We start from the raw sequence: 15,704 nt of genomic DNA, 5'->3' as shown, positions 1-15,704 counted from the left end.
CAAGGTCATGTGGCTAGCATGACTGCATGGATCACCGTTACCTTCCCACCAGAGTAGTACCCATTGATCTACTCATATTTGCGTGTTTTCAAACTGCTAGGTTGGCAGAAGCTGGAGCTAACAACGGGAGCATACTCCACTCCTTGGATTCAAACTACTGGTTTAACTCACTGCACCACCAGGGGCTCCACAATATCATATTATACCATAAATCCTGTGTTGACTTGATAATTTGCCAGCTGTTTGAGAGTTCCGGTTGCTTGGGTTCCAGTTAACTGAGAGTCTAGTGTATTGGAAAACATTTATTTTGCTGTAGCTTGCATGTCAGTTTTAATCCAGTCTAGACATAAAGTCCCTACCCAGTGTTCTGAAGCTATTTTGGAGATAGGCTTCAGTACCTTGGATGACTCTTGTAAAGTCTGGAATAGTATATTCACCATGCTAACATGAGGCTGCCACTGTCCTGTGGTTTTTTTCTCTCAAAAATCCAGCCTTCTCTTTGTTAGGTTATAGCATTATTGCTGCATTTGTATCTATTCTGTTTTAACATGAATGTTTTGTCTGCCTTATTTCACCAGCTGCACAGGCTGTTATATATGTCAGCTACAATAATAAAAACTTCGTCTTACTAGAAATGTTTCTGTGTGCTGAAAAAGAGCTGACATGCTTCCTCCTTGTTTGTCTGATTTTTTAAATCGCTCTAATTGCCCCCCAATATTTTTTGGCATAAGTGAAGCCACCATAACCATACAGGCAAGTCGCGATTAATATTCCTGGACTTGTGACAAAAACTGAAACTGATGTCGATGGGGAAGTCAGTTCCATAGAGAATTATTGGAAGCTGGGGGATGGTGTTACGATGGAGCCAAGGTGCCAAGTTAGTGATTTTATTAAACTAGCCACTAATTTTTAAAAAAAGGTTTAAAGCATGAAACATAGAAGTTACATTTGTTTCTAGTGGATATTGAGTTGGCTTTCCAGAGAACTGGTAAACCAAATGACATTAATTTTAACAGCAAAAAGATTTTGGAGGAATACAGCTTGCTTGCTTAAAGAAAAGATAACTGCTTCCGCTAGAACCTCGGTGCTGTTACTGTGGTTACTCCAAACAGAAACTAAAAATTGAAAATTGAGATTGTTTGGTTAGCTCTCTCTCATAGCTAAGCAAACAAGGAAAGGTGATTTCCAGATTATGAAATTAAGTTTCATTTGGTATTTGAATTAAGCTGACTATATATTCCAGACTGCTCACTAGTCTAAATCTAAGTCTAGCCCTACGATAGAATGTAGTGAGTGTACTAAATGGACTCAAATGATTTTGTGCATGAGCAAATGGAGAACATTGTAGTTCATATTGCCGATGTTGGCAGCTTCAGAGCTGTCTCTTAATATAAAAAGTTGTATTTGAGTGCTTCTAATGATACCTAGAAACAGGAACCAGTCATTTCCTGTGCCCAGTTCATATATATTTTAAAGAGTGGCTATATGTTATATACACCCACACACTCTTTAAACCTGAACAAGTTAAGTGATATTTTGTACTCAAGGCAATCTAGTACATAAAATCATGAGGAGCACAGAAAAGAAAAGAAAAGTGAGAGGCAAAACGATTATAGGAAGAAAGATTTTGCAAAATGTAATGGAGAAACTGCATGAACAGATGGCCTCCTGTGTTTGTGTTGGTATAAAAATGAGACTCTGAACATGACAAATAAGACGCGCATTTATGGGAAAAAAACCTTACCAGACAGCTCATATGATAAAACATAAACAAGGATAAAAAATATGGTCCATCTAAAGACGGCATATTAACTCTGAGGCCCTGGCAGAAATACACACATTCCTGCTAAAGATCTAGCATTAGCAGACACTAGCTTGATTTAGGCAACTTATTTGAGATAGTGGTGTTGGTCATTCAGCAACATGCCCAAAAGATAACACCAAACTCCAAAGCATAAGTTTGGTATGTATCTTCTATCTATTACATTTTTTCAGAATTATTTTAGGGAGTGGGTGTGATGACTCATGGGCCATGTAGTCCCGTTCCTAGTACTATTGTGGCAGATGAAGAGGAAAACTTGGGTTTCCCACCGTTTCAGCCAGAATTGGAGCCCTTGCACCTGCAAGATGTTTGCCCACAAGAAGTCAGCCAAACAAGCCTTGAGCAGAAATCTCCCCCATTTTCTCGCCGGGATAATTATAATCGAGATAGAGGCGCTAGGGAGGCGAATCGCAGAAGCGCCAGGATTGCTGCCAGACAATTAGCTGATTAAGCCTGTTTCCCTTGGGAAATCTTAAGGAGTCATGCATCTGGACACAGTATGGGTTTCGTTTCTTGTTCCCCAGGGAAAGTGTTCCTTGGCGGGAAAACAAGATCCTATATAGGTGTTTACCCGCAAGGAGATCCTTGCGGAGTCAATTCGTCAGCTTCGGGAGTGAGATCGTGTGTGGACTACGCTACTCCAGTTCCCTGTTCCCCGGACCTTGCCACGGACCTTGTTCTAGTTCCAAGCCTGCCTTGTCCCCGGATCTTGCCACGGACCTCGTTCTTGCTTCTTGCCTCTTGTTGCCACGTATCAAGCCTTGTTTGCCAAGAATCTAGTTTGCTTCCAGCCTTGTTGTCAAGCTCCATTGGACTAAAGGACCCTGTCTTTTCCCCACACTTTGCTTGGCAAGTGTGTGTTTCGGTTATTGGATTATAACTTTGGACTCTAATATCACATATTGGACATTGTTTTCCTGGACTATATTTGACCTTTCCTGAAAGGTCTACTTCTGAACTATATTCTTCACTTGTTTTTATTGACTGTATATATTCCTTTAATAAAGATATTAGATAGATTCTGGCCTCTGCGCATGGTTATTGGTGCTCTGCAGCCTGGGTCTTGACAGTGGGAGGCAAGGCTTGCAGGTCAATGGTTGCAATAGTAAAGTCCAGAAACAAGCAGAAGATACTTTATAAATACAGTAGAGTCTCATTTATCCAACATAAATGGGCCGGCAGAACGTTGGATAAGTGAAAATGTTGGATAATAAGGAGGGATTGAGGAAAAGCCTATGAAACATGAAATTACGTTATGATTTTACAAATTAAGTACCAAAACATCATGTTTTACAACAATTTGACAGAAAGAGCAGTTCAATACAAGGTAACGCTATTTAGTAATTACTGTACTTGCAAATTTAGCACCAAAGTATCGCAATATATTGAAAACATTGACTACAAAAACATTGGCTACTAACAAATTTCTTACAAATAAAGATAGAATTGCATAGAATGAATTTACAGTAACAACATTGTCAGAAGTTAAATCCGTAAAAAGTTCAGTCCTTGCTGCCTAGAGAAACAGCTGTGGATCCGGGCAGGAGGCAGACTGTGTTGGATAATCCAGAATGTTGGATAAGCGGAAGTTGGATAAGCGAAACTCTACTGTATAGGTAATTCCAAATCTCCTCACTCCCTTTCAAGAAGTGGATGTGGGAAGAAGCAGTACATTAATTATGTTGTGTGAATGGGCCTAGCTCGTTGTTTTCTAAAGCAGCTGAACTAAGAACCCTACAGTTAAGGAAATTTAGCTTTAACCATACTAGATATTAGAACTGAACACAGTTCCTGCTTGGTCTTAGTCTCTGTGTGAAAGTCTATCTAACATAAGCCATTTTTATGTGCCTTCGTATTTATTGACACCTTTTGATAAGTTCTCATAAGTTTGTCATGCCTTCATATGTTGGTATAGTGCTAAGTGAATTATAAGTTGGTGAATATAAGAATGTTGAAAAGAAGCCTGACAAGTTCTATTACTGTATCTTCGATTGCTAAGCATTCCTGTAACCTGAGTGTCCATACATCATAGGTACTCATCTCACTTTGGCTGTATCCACACTGCAGAATCAAAGCACTTTGACACCACGTTAAGTACTATGGCACAATGCTATGGAATTCTGGGATTTCTATTTTTGTGGGAATTTACCCTTCTGTCTGGTGTGGACTGGTCCATGAGGTCACAAAGAGTTGGAAGCGACTGAACGAGTAAACAGCAATCCTTCTGTCAGAGGGCTCTGGTGCTACAACAAACTATAAATCCCAGGATTCCACAGGATGAATCCATAGCAGTTAAAGTGGTGTCAAACTGCTATGATTCTGCAGTATGGATGGCCTCTATTTCTACTGACCCTAAACTACTAGTCACTTCTATTTTTTCTGTTCCACTTTATTTTGTGGCTCTCTTGTCACAGCATTCTGACTGATGCCACGCCTCCTACTGTGCTTTTCTTAAAATATTTTCTTCTTCTAAACCTCAGGAAATTTGCCAGTTTTTATATCGATGACTATAAATTATAGAAGAAAAGCATTAGTGCATGCATATCTCTAAGGACATCCTCTAACATCGTTACAAGGATCATTTTAATATGAAGATATCTATGCTGTTTCTATCTGTGTGTGTGCTGATGATGAATGTGTGCCTAATTGGATATTTGTGGATTTTTTATTTGCAGGGTAATGCACATTTAGTTCGAGATGTTGATATAGAGAAAGTGAATTCCTTTGAGAACCCTTACGTAGATGCAATAAAGAGTTTATGGAATGACCCTGGAATACAAGAATGCTATGACAGACGACGGGAATATCAGTTGTCAGATTCCACTAAATAGTAAGTATAAAAGTGAAAATGTGAAATCATTTTTCTATAACTTCCCAAAATATATAACCCGTGAAGCATTTCCTTTTTAGATTTGCTTTCAGAATTCAAATGCATGTTTGGTTCTTTTCTACAAATAGTATGCCCAATATACCTATTAATAATATGCCTGATTTAAAATTTAAAGGGGAGTTTTCATGTGCATCTATGTCTGTGTAATAAGGTAGCACAAGATCTCAAATATCAATTTAGATATGCTGATTAGCATGAAGAAGAACCCTATATAACAAGATGATTTTGTGGAGAATTCTGACTGTAATACTGATAATACTGTCTCAAATGGGCAACTGTTTTGCCCTGAAGCATTTAAACTTATTTGCTTGACCCAGTTAATCTGATAAAGCCATCTTCTCTAAGTTCTTTTTATTTGTTTGTTTGTTTTTACCCATGGGGGAGGGGGGTAAAACAAAAAAATGGGATTTTCTTAACATTGTATGACTCAAGATTGTCACGACAGGAATATAATCACAGTTTCTGAAAAATTTCTGAACATAACATAGTGACTGTTTTAGATACTTACACAAATCTGTTGTGCAGTGTTTACAGTGGACTCTGCAGAAGCTGCCTCAGCTGTACTTCATAAAAAGAAAAAAATCACCCCATTTACCTTGCAAATACCGATTTGTTATCACTAAATGTTTGATTTTTATGCCTTTTTATATTCTTGGGCTGAAAGGGATTGCAAGTGGAAAACTTTACAAACCCCTGTTCAAGATGAAATGTTTAGGTAGCATAATGAGAGCAAAAGAAAAGAAAGCCATCCAGGAGAGAAGGAGAAACTCCTGTTCTGCTTCCAGTGCAGTAGTGGGTGGAATCATTGGATCCTGAGTAGAATCATTAGCTTTGACAATTAACAGACAACACAACAAGCATCTAGGGGGAAAATCCGTTATTTCTTCATACCAAAAAGAAAGCTAATGCTGTCATATATTTGTTAAAATCAATCAGTAAACAACATCACATTTCAGAAGATACTAATTTCACTGGAACCAACAGAGGGAATTGGGTTGTTCTCTGAAAGTGTATGGAATCTTCATTTTGGAGAGTTTTATAAAGACAAACATTTTTATTTACATGTTTTATTTTTGTCCCAACTTTTTCCTGACTTTGGGACTCTAAGGTGGCTTTACCCCTTATAGTTCTTAGAGAGGTGAGAGCCACCATATGTGCTTTAGGCCTTTGCCCTTCCTGGCTCATAAAACAGGCCAGAGGGGGTGGAGTGAGTCAGGGAAGTGATTAACACCTCCCTACATCAGGGCAGAGCCCCCACATGACTTGAGGAGGCGGTGTTAAGACCACTTTTTTAAAAACCTTCCTTAAACCCCTCTGTACTGGACAGTTACCAACCAGTCTCCAGCCTCCCATTTTTAGGCAAGGTTCTGAAGCGTGTGGTGACCTCGCAACTCCAAGGGTTCCTGGATGAAGCTGATTATCTAGATCCATTTCAGTCTGGTTTCAGGCCTGGTTATGGAACAGATACAGTTTTGGTCGCTTTGGTGGATGACCTACACAGAGTAGTGGACAGGGGGAGTGGATACACTCCCCCTGTCCACTACTCTGCATAGGTTCTCCTGGATCTTTCAGTGATTTTAGATACTGTTGACCATGGTCTCCTTCTGGGTTGCCTTTCTGGGATGGGGCTTGGAGGCAATGTTCTTCAATGGCTCCGTTTCTTCCTGGAGGGGACTTCTGTTCAACTCCTGGGCCATTGGCCTGTGGGATCCCTCAGGGCTCTGTGCTGTTTAACTTATACATGAAACCATTCGAAGAGGTCATCCGAAGTTTTGGAGTGTGATACCATCTATACTCTGATGAAGGACCGCATCTCTTTCTATGAACCTAGGAAACATCTATGATCTACTGGGGAGGGCCTTCTCTTGGTCCCACCACCCATTCAAGCATGCTTGGTGAGAACATGGGAGAGGGCCTTTTTGGTGGCTGCTCCCAGGCTGTTGAACTCCCTCCCAAGAGAAACCAGGATGGCCCCATACCTACTGGCCTTCCGCAGGTCAAGTCTGCCAACAGGTTTTTGGGGAAGGGTAGGGGAAGACTCTGGGGAGGGTTGGTGGTATTGGGGGGGGTATGAGTTTTAAAGGCCATTTTAATGTATTTTCTGTATTTTAATTCTGTTTTTACCACACTTATTATTTAATTTCTTTTAAATTTGTATTGCTACTTTAAAGCTGTTCAGTGTAGATAGGTGTTAGCAGCCTTGTCTGCCCATGGGGAGAAAGGCAGAATATAAATAAAGATAATAATAATAATAATAATAATAATAATAATAATAATAATAATAATAATAATCAGGAATGATATTCAGGACAATTTGTTGAGGGAAGGACATTTAAGTGCAGCCAACAAAAGGTTAATCTCAACGGAAGATGTCAAAATGAATGTTTAAGAATCTAAAAATAAAAAGGAATTAAATTGTCACACAGCTTATTTCATAATGCAGTTTGCAATCTTAGGTATTTGCAACTAGGTTTGGTATGTTGCCTTTGCTCATGTGTACATTTATTCATAAGGTGTGGCGATTTGGGTTGAGAAACGAGGACACATGTTTGCAGATGGAAGACAAGTTAAAAACTAGAGACAATTGAATTGTTTTCCATACTTTCTAACTTCACTTCATTCTTGCTATGGTTTATCCTAATTGTCTTTTTGAAAAGTGTCTTTTGGAAACTTACTCTTTGTAAAATCGCTGATTTTATGTTTGCATTCTGTATTTTATAGCACTATGTTTATAATATTTTTTAAGTTAAGCCTTTTTTTAAAAAAAAATTGTTTTTTTAAATGAGGCTCTTGATTTTAAATGTACAATATAAGCACAATCCCTGGAAGTTGAAGTAAGCAGGGTAACTTCCTTTGTAGATTCTTCAACACATCCTGGTTAACACTTCAGTTTGTTTAGCTCTTTTCACATGCTGGAGAACTTAAGTTGTGGGAACAGTAAAATGTAACAGAAATCACTATTTTAGGGCTATTCATTTTAACTGTTTGAAAATTTAAATCTTACAGTAACCAATCTGTTGTTCAATAGAAACTACAGCAGACATAAATGAAAGTAAAACCAAGTTCTCTTCTACATATGGATATCTGTCTTTGTATTGGGGACAAGGTATCTGGATACAAATATTTGAAACTTTAACCAAGGCACCTTAATTTGCCTCCGTGAATTCTTGTGCTATTTACCGCTGTAGGGCTGCCATTCTATTAAACAGCAGGAAACAGTTATATAGGGTCACCATAACCTTTTGCAGCATGGTTTGAGCATAGAATTACAACTCTAGAGACCATATCTCACTCAGCTGTGGAAGCCCACTGAGTGACCTTGGGCTGATCAGTCTCACAGCCTCAGAGGAAGGCAAAGGCCTTCTGAGCAAATCTTGCCAACAAACCCCATGATAGATTCCCTTTATGGTCTGCCTAAGTAGGAAACGGCAACAAATTCTACTGAAATCTAGATCTCTTACGTAAATGTAAGGAACTGAAGGGATGCAGATTTCTCCCTCCATTGTTTGGTGCCTTGATGCCAGGAATATATTTCAGACATGTGAACTGAAACAGAATTCCTAGACCATGAGTAATCATCCCTCTGATAGCAAACTCAGGTTATTCATTATACATGAAACAAGACCACCCAAGAACATTTTATATACATAGCATGCAGCTAGGTCTATAGAAATGTAGACATCATGAATTTAAAAAGGGATTAAAAACAATAAAAAACCATAACAAATAAACCTCTGAATCTACTTGAAAAGAAATTTGAATATTTTAATTAGTATTGTGGTTAATATGTAGAACCTTGGTTTGGTAGTTGGGACATTAAAGAAGGAAAAGCCAGAATTGGTTAAATCTTTGGTAGGTTTAAATAAATGTCCTGTAGGGGAGGAATTGCAATGTGACCTCAGTATCTGTGCGAGATTGGTTCCAAGACCTGCATAGATAGCAAAACAAAAAAAACAAAAACAAAAAAACACAGATTCTAGAGCCCCTGTTAACATAGTAGAGTAGTGGAGGTGATGGCAAACCCTCCAGGCATGCATGAAAGGGGCTGCTGGTGTGTTCCCCAGAGTCAGGACAACCAGAAGAATGTACAGCTGCCAGCCAGGGCTTGCTGCCGCCAACTTAGATTGGCGAATCTGTGGATTCTGAACTTGCTGATATAACAGGCCTGAATAACAGTACACAAACCTGTTGCAGAGGCTCCCATGAGCATTTACTTCTAGGACAGGACTGTGGCACTGTGTTCTTATTATTAATATTTTTTATTAAAAAAAAAACATTTAACCTGACAAAATAATAGCCCAGTAGACATTTTATTAACTTCTTCCCTAAGGCATACTTAAATCTTTTGGGCTGTACTGTCAAAGCAGTGCATCAGAATGTCCTCATGTCAGTATGGAAGAAATGGCATACATGGAACCTGTAGTGTTGAAAATGACCAGAAAAGGAGAACGTCCTCCCACACCCTAATTAGATTCTCTAGGCAATGTGTTGTAGTCAAATGATGTGCCTGTTTTAGCCTGTAATTATATAACTTCAGTGTGCATCACTGTTGTGACTAATATGGGCAAAACTGTGTAATTTTGTCAGGCTGTTTGATCTGTCTGATTGCTGAGTGTCAAAAATATTGTCCTAGTAATACGCAAGCTATTCATTGACATAACCAAATTTTCTGTATACATTGATATAGCCAAATATTGACATACCAAGAAGACATAGAAAGGATAAATTTGGATTTCAGTTCTAGATTTAGTGGTAGAGGCTTCTTGAGATTTATATCTAAGCAGACGTTGGTGAATTCAGATTTTCAGATGTGGTTTCATAATGAAAACAAACACAGTAACTGGTAGGAAATCTCAACTGTCACATGCATCCCTATACTATGTGTAAAACATAACTTCAGAGCAAAACCATAATGGACTGTTCAAGGTGTTTCTGTTTGTGCAGTCTCACCACAAGAATGGAGGTCATACATGCCAGTACATATGGTCAGGTCTCATTTCAACTTTATGATACAGCACACTATACTATTACTCTGGTTGTACACAGAGACTACACATATGCCCAGTTATCGCCTCAGCTGTTATTGAAGCAGACATCTTCTATAAGACTTAAAATTTATGATGCTTCAGCTTTCATAGATTAAAGTCTACTTTTATCAGATGCAACTGATGAAGTGGATTCTAGTCCAATAAATTTGTAAGACAGGGATACTATTGTAGCACACCATTTATAACGTTTTCTGAAGTTACACATAACTTTGCACAATTGGCAGTTTGATGGGAAGAGAAATTGGCTGTCTCCAACCCATTTATTTTTCAAACAGTGGCTTCTGGTGGGTGTATGAAGCCAAAGAACTGTGGAGGTATATTATAGGACAGGATCCAAGTCATCCTTCCTCCAATACAGTACCTTGGTTCTGATGGATTCCCCACCTATACTTTCATAAATAGGTGACTTGGCGCAAGTAGCCTTCCTCCAGATGTTGCCACCTTTTCTTTTCTTTTTTTCTCGTTCTGTGCCTTTTTTCTGCTTGACATCACTCTATCAGAGTAACTAGAGTAGCAGAGAAATTCAGTGTCGGTGCCATTCATCCAGACTCAGAATTGAAATTCAGCTGTTATGGAAAAGAATCTCTCATTGGACCCTGTCTCTTACATAGAAAGGATTGAATGGCCCTTGTAGTCTTTTCCAGCTCTATGATTCTATAATAACAAGCACAGCTGAATGAGGCAGGGAATTGTTAACTTCTCTCAGCCTTGCCCACCAGGTTTTTCTGTGCAATAACAGTCAAGCCCTGGACCAAAGGGCAGAGAGATGGAGTTGTAAATGATCTATTGCGATTCTGTCGCCCTGGTCCAGTGTCGTAAAGGTTGGGGTAGCCAGAACAGAATATTGATTATCTTGGTATACCTCCCACCCCGCTGCTCAACATTCTTCCTTCTTGAGCTAATCAGGTTAGTCTCAGGGTTGGTTTTGAAGTTGCTGTGGTTAGTAATGCTGAGGGACTTCAAAATCCATGCTGAGACTACCTTGTTGGGAGGGGTTCAGAACAACCAGACAACGATGGGTCTGTCCCAAGTGGTGTCTGTTCTGACTCATGCAGAAGGGCTCATTTTGGGCCTTGTTTTCTGTGCAGGATGGAGTGGTAGTGATCTTGGTGGAGAAATTCTCTGCAGTTCCATTGTTGTGGATAGATTTTTGTCAGGTTTAGACTCACTGTGACTCAAAACATCTGCAGATGTGAGGAATTGATTATGATGGTCCATCGGAGAAGGCCAGTGGATCCAGATAGATTTTTGATGGCTCTTCGAGATTGTCCTGTCACCCCGGCAAGCTATTCTGTTAAAGCTCTGGTTGACCCCTGAAATGCGGAAATGTCCAGGGCAGTGGACACAATCACTCCTCAGGATCCCCTTATATGAAGTGCTGCCATACCATCCCCTTAAATTTTCCAGGTAATTGGCAGTGATGAAGCAAATTAGACGGAAGGTAAATCTACACTGCAGAATTAATGCAGTTTGATAGCACTTGAACTTCTGTGGCTCAATACTAGGGAATCTTGTGAATTAGTTTGTTGGGGCACCAGCACTCTTTGGTAGAGGAGGCTGAAATCTTGTAAAACTACAACCCCCATGAATTCATAGTATTGAACCACATAGTTAAAGTGGTGTCACGTAGCATTAATTCTATAGTGTAAATTTACTGGAGACTAGAGCAGTGTTGGTGGAAGACTCGGTGTGAATCAGACAAAACATGATCAGAACCTATTTGAAGGCCTACTCTGTGGCCGTATGTCTGCAAGGAGTCATCTAGCAGAGCTGTTTCTGTGACAGAGTAGGGTCTATTACACACTGGTCTTTAAGTGGAAAAAGCAGACCACTTGATGTGCTGTCCTGGGTATATGTACAGTTTACACTGGATACAAGCCTGAACAGTTCAAAGTCCCTTTTACATTATGATCTGAGATGGTGTTCCAGAATGTGCCCCACTATTCCCTTGTATCTTCTTGTTGCTGAATATTTTGGGTTGTAGAGGGCAAGCCAATTCAGGTTTTTTTTTAATTACTGATGAAGCTCCAGGTAAGCAACCATAGAATGAAATCTGAAGGTCCCTACTTTAGGTAATCAATTTCTTTTTTTTCAGTTAGTGCAGTTCAGGAAGGCGTTATACATGCTAACTAATAACCATTGCACACTCTGTGAGACCAATAATAAGATTATTGCTACAGTTAGCTACTTGCTGTATGCTGATAATCGTATTTGGATGCAGCGTTAAAAGACACTTCAGTCTGAAGTCATGAGCAGCAAGTCCGAGGACAGAGATTTTATTGACTGTTGAGGTTCGGAGCTGATGTTTTGAGTGTTTGCATTATTTATAATTGCAGTAATGCTCTCTAATATTTTTTCCTGGAAAATCACATTAGATCACACTAGTCAGGAAGATTTCAGGCACATTTAAAAGATGTGCAGAGCACACATACACATAGGCTCTCTCACTCTCATGGAAACTGATTCAAAGGATATTTTAGTCATAGACTTTTTATATTTTGATAGAATATCTTGCGAATATGGTCTTCTGCTGCATGTGTTCATTTGAGCAGGGATTTTAAAAAAGGCATCCATTAAAAAAAGCAAAATATTGCACATTTTAATGCATTTGTAGTACAGTTCACGTTTTAAATGTTAATTATAGCTGTAGTTTGTTCTGTAAAAATGATTTCGAGTGGCTGCTGAGGCAATTCTGTTGGGTTGCCATAGTGATACAGGCCTGAGGTGCATTACCAAGGTAATATGTGTGGAACAAGCCGTTGGCCATAATGCGTTCACTGTTTTGTGACGCAGCTCCAGAAGGTTTGTATAATGTGCAATACTAGCTTGGAAGATGAGGCTATCTGTCGCAGTTGCTATTTAGATAACAATTTCATGGTGATCCAAGTTCAAAAGATAGTACCGTGAACCCCTCTGCATTCGCTTAAGGAGAGAAATAGCAATTTCAAAGCTTGCAATTCACAGTATAGAGGGGGATTTGCATTTTATGTCAGGATTCCCTTTGTCAGAAACCTCTCTTGATGCCTATACATTATCTATAAGGGTGTAGAATTTGTGTAGTTTGACACAACTTTAGCTGTCATGGCTTAGTGTTGTGAAGCTTGATGAAGCATTAGCACTCTTTGGCAGAGAAGGGTTGTAAAACTTCCAACTCCTGTGACGCCATAGCATTGAGCCATGACAAAATTCTGTTAGTGCATTAATACTAAAATGTAGATGCACCCTGGTAGTTCAAAAATAGTCTATTAACAGTCAAATTAATACAGAGGGATTGTATCATGTAGTATATTTTACTAACATTTGTGTGAACTTCCATGAAAAGAAAGATGAAATGAGATTAGAGAGGTTATAGGTAGGTTTTAGGAAACTAATATCAGGAAAGGTAACAGAGAACGATGAAAGAATAGAAAATGATGTGCCAAAAATGTTGTTTATAATGACTGAGTTGAATTTTGGCAGTACTTGGTATTCCCACTGCAAGGGCCTTATTCGGTTGAGTGATTATGATTAATTTATTAGATATTTATCTAATGAAGACATTTCCAAACATTTCATGCTGGTGACACACTGTTTAGACATGCATAATTTTGCGACACAGTAATTCGGTTTTCCTAGCAAACTGGATGCTAATCAACCCCTTGTAAGAGATACGGACATATACATAAATTGTAATAATGGAATATATGGGGACACAACATATCTCATGAAAACCTTTCATTTGTTTTTAATATATGATTTATTGCTTATTTCACATAGACTCAGAGGTTTCTCATTATGTTTGACACACCTACACACTACAGCTGGCACACTAACATGACACACAGTTTGGAAAGGTCTGATCTCATGCATTCTGTAGTTATCTTTTGAACCTGCAGTCTTTACTCACCTCAAAACTCAGGATTAAGATTTAAGCAGTTGTGGATCTTCTTCAAACCAAATTTTTCAGATCCTGTTACAGATGTGTAGTAGTCATATTCATTTACAGTAGAGTCTCGGTTATCTGAGATAAAGGGGTGGGCCCAATCTTGGATAACCGAACTGCTCAGATTGCCAGGAGGCCCTATTATCCCTCCCAGCAATCCGGTTAAGGGAAGTGCCTGTGAGCGCTGCTGCCTAGCAACGCTCACGGGCACTTCCCAAGGGGTGAGGGCTCACCGAGGGACATCTCCCCGGGTTTCCCTCAGCTAGGCCCTTGCTGGAGGAAATAGTTTCCTCCAGCAAGGGCTTGGCCGAGGAAAACCCGCAGCATGCTCCTCGTCCCTCAGAGGGACAGGCCCTTGCTGGAACAAGGGCCTGTCCCTCCGAGAAACGCCTGCGCACCCCAGATCTCCCCCGGCCAGGCCCTTGCTGGAGGAAACTAGCAGCGCTCGTGGGGTGCTTCCCAAGTGGCGAGGGCTCGGCCCAGGGAAGCACCCCACAAGTGCTGCTGCAGCAATTGCGGGGCACTTCTCTGGGCCAAGCCCTCGCCTATCACGGGGCGCTTCCTCCTCCCTCTCCTTTTCTCATGCTCCCTTCGCTTGAGAGAGGGAGAGGGAGGGGCGCCCCCAGCTGCGCCTCGGATAATTCGGAGGCTCGGTTAACCAGTGGTTGGTTAACCAAGACTCTACTGTACATGTTTCTGAATGCAAAACTCATAACACAATGCTGGAGATATGTATCCAGTAATAAGGTCCATGGGATGCATTCCTGTATAGACAAATGTAGGATTGTGGCCTAAGGCATCCAACGAATTTAGAATAGTTTTGAAACAGCTGTGTAGTTAACAGGGAGCAGGTGAAAAAGGAAAAGGATGCGTTATTATTCAAAATATTATACTGGTCTGTCCGTATTTCAAGTCAAATGGGGTCAAAATATAAATTCCTAAGCAGAAAGATTAATTCAGTTCCGTGGGACCTGATTTGAATAAGCATGTAGGAGGAGACTGAATGGGCAAAATGCATTTCCAGATAGGAAAGCTATGTTCCATATTTTAGATTTCTGAAAAAGAAATAATGGGTGGATTTCACTTAAACACTCCCATCCTAAATATAGTTTGACCTGAAACAAGCCTTGTCATGGTACTTTGATGTAATTTCTTAAGACTTCAGCCCATATGCACACAACGGGATATAGCCCTGTAAAACACAGTGGGCATTTTCTGAATAAAAGTTCTTTCGTATGGTCTCTTTAAGTATTTGAAGCTGCAGTCCCATTCATGTATACCAGGCATGGGCAAACTTTGACCCTCCAGGTGTTTTGGATTTCAACTCCCACAATTCCTAACAGCCTACTGGCTGTTAGGAATTGGAGTTGAAGTCCAAAACACCTGGAGGGCCGAAGTTTTCTCATGCTAATGTTGACTGTAAAACTAATACAGTTTGATACCACTTTAACTGCCAGGGCTCAATTCTATGGAATCATGGGAATTACAGGTTTTCAAGGCCCTTAGCTTGCTCTGCCAAAGAGTGCTGGTGCCTCATCAAGCTACAAATTCCAGGATTCTATTAGTATAGCACCTCAATAGTTAAAGTGGTGTCAAACTGCATTGATTAGACACATCCTTAGATTGTGAAGAAGAGCTAAGATCCAGTAGCTTCCAAATGAACTTTTCACCAATATCTTCCTGCTTCAGGGTACAGCTTTCCAATCTAACTCAGTCAGTTATTGAAATTAATAACCAAGCACATGATTGAGTGCTGTGTTTCTTCATTTTCTCTCATACACACACATTTGCACATTACAAGAGAAACAGGTCAGGCAAAAGTCAAATAATGTGTGGTGAAGGTAAACTATTGGTCTGGAAGAGCTGTTGCAGGCTGCTAAAAAGCTTCCTGAGGGAAGAGGCTCACTGCAAATGCTCAGTGCCACTGGATCCTTTGATCATCTTTCATAAAGAAAAAAAAACCTTATCAAAAACGGAGCTCTTTTAAATCCTAAAACAAAGATTCTATTGTCTAGTTTTGGA

The 15,704-nt window shown here is 39.8% G+C and overlaps 1 protein-coding gene across 2 annotated transcripts in view; it reads left to right on the top strand.

Moving 5' to 3' along the window:
- Positions 1 to 15,704, top strand: part of LOC100565556 (guanine nucleotide-binding protein G(q) subunit alpha) — a 125,706-nt gene that overhangs the window by 66,463 nt on the left and 43,539 nt on the right. For both annotated transcript variants that reach the window (XM_003216474.4, XM_008103274.3), the window contains exon 3: positions 4,498 to 4,652. In XM_003216474.4, the coding sequence (XP_003216522.1) occupies positions 4,498 to 4,652 (155 nt within the window). The remainder of the gene's footprint in view (positions 1 to 4,497; positions 4,653 to 15,704) is intronic.

This window comes from Anolis carolinensis, chromosome 2 (assembly GCF_035594765.1).
Source record: "Anolis carolinensis isolate JA03-04 chromosome 2, rAnoCar3.1.pri, whole genome shotgun sequence".
NCBI classification, from domain to species: Eukaryota; Metazoa; Chordata; class Lepidosauria; order Squamata; family Dactyloidae; genus Anolis; species Anolis carolinensis.
Note: the sequence above shows the minus strand (reverse complement) of the source record. Positions and strands in the feature narration are given on the sequence as shown.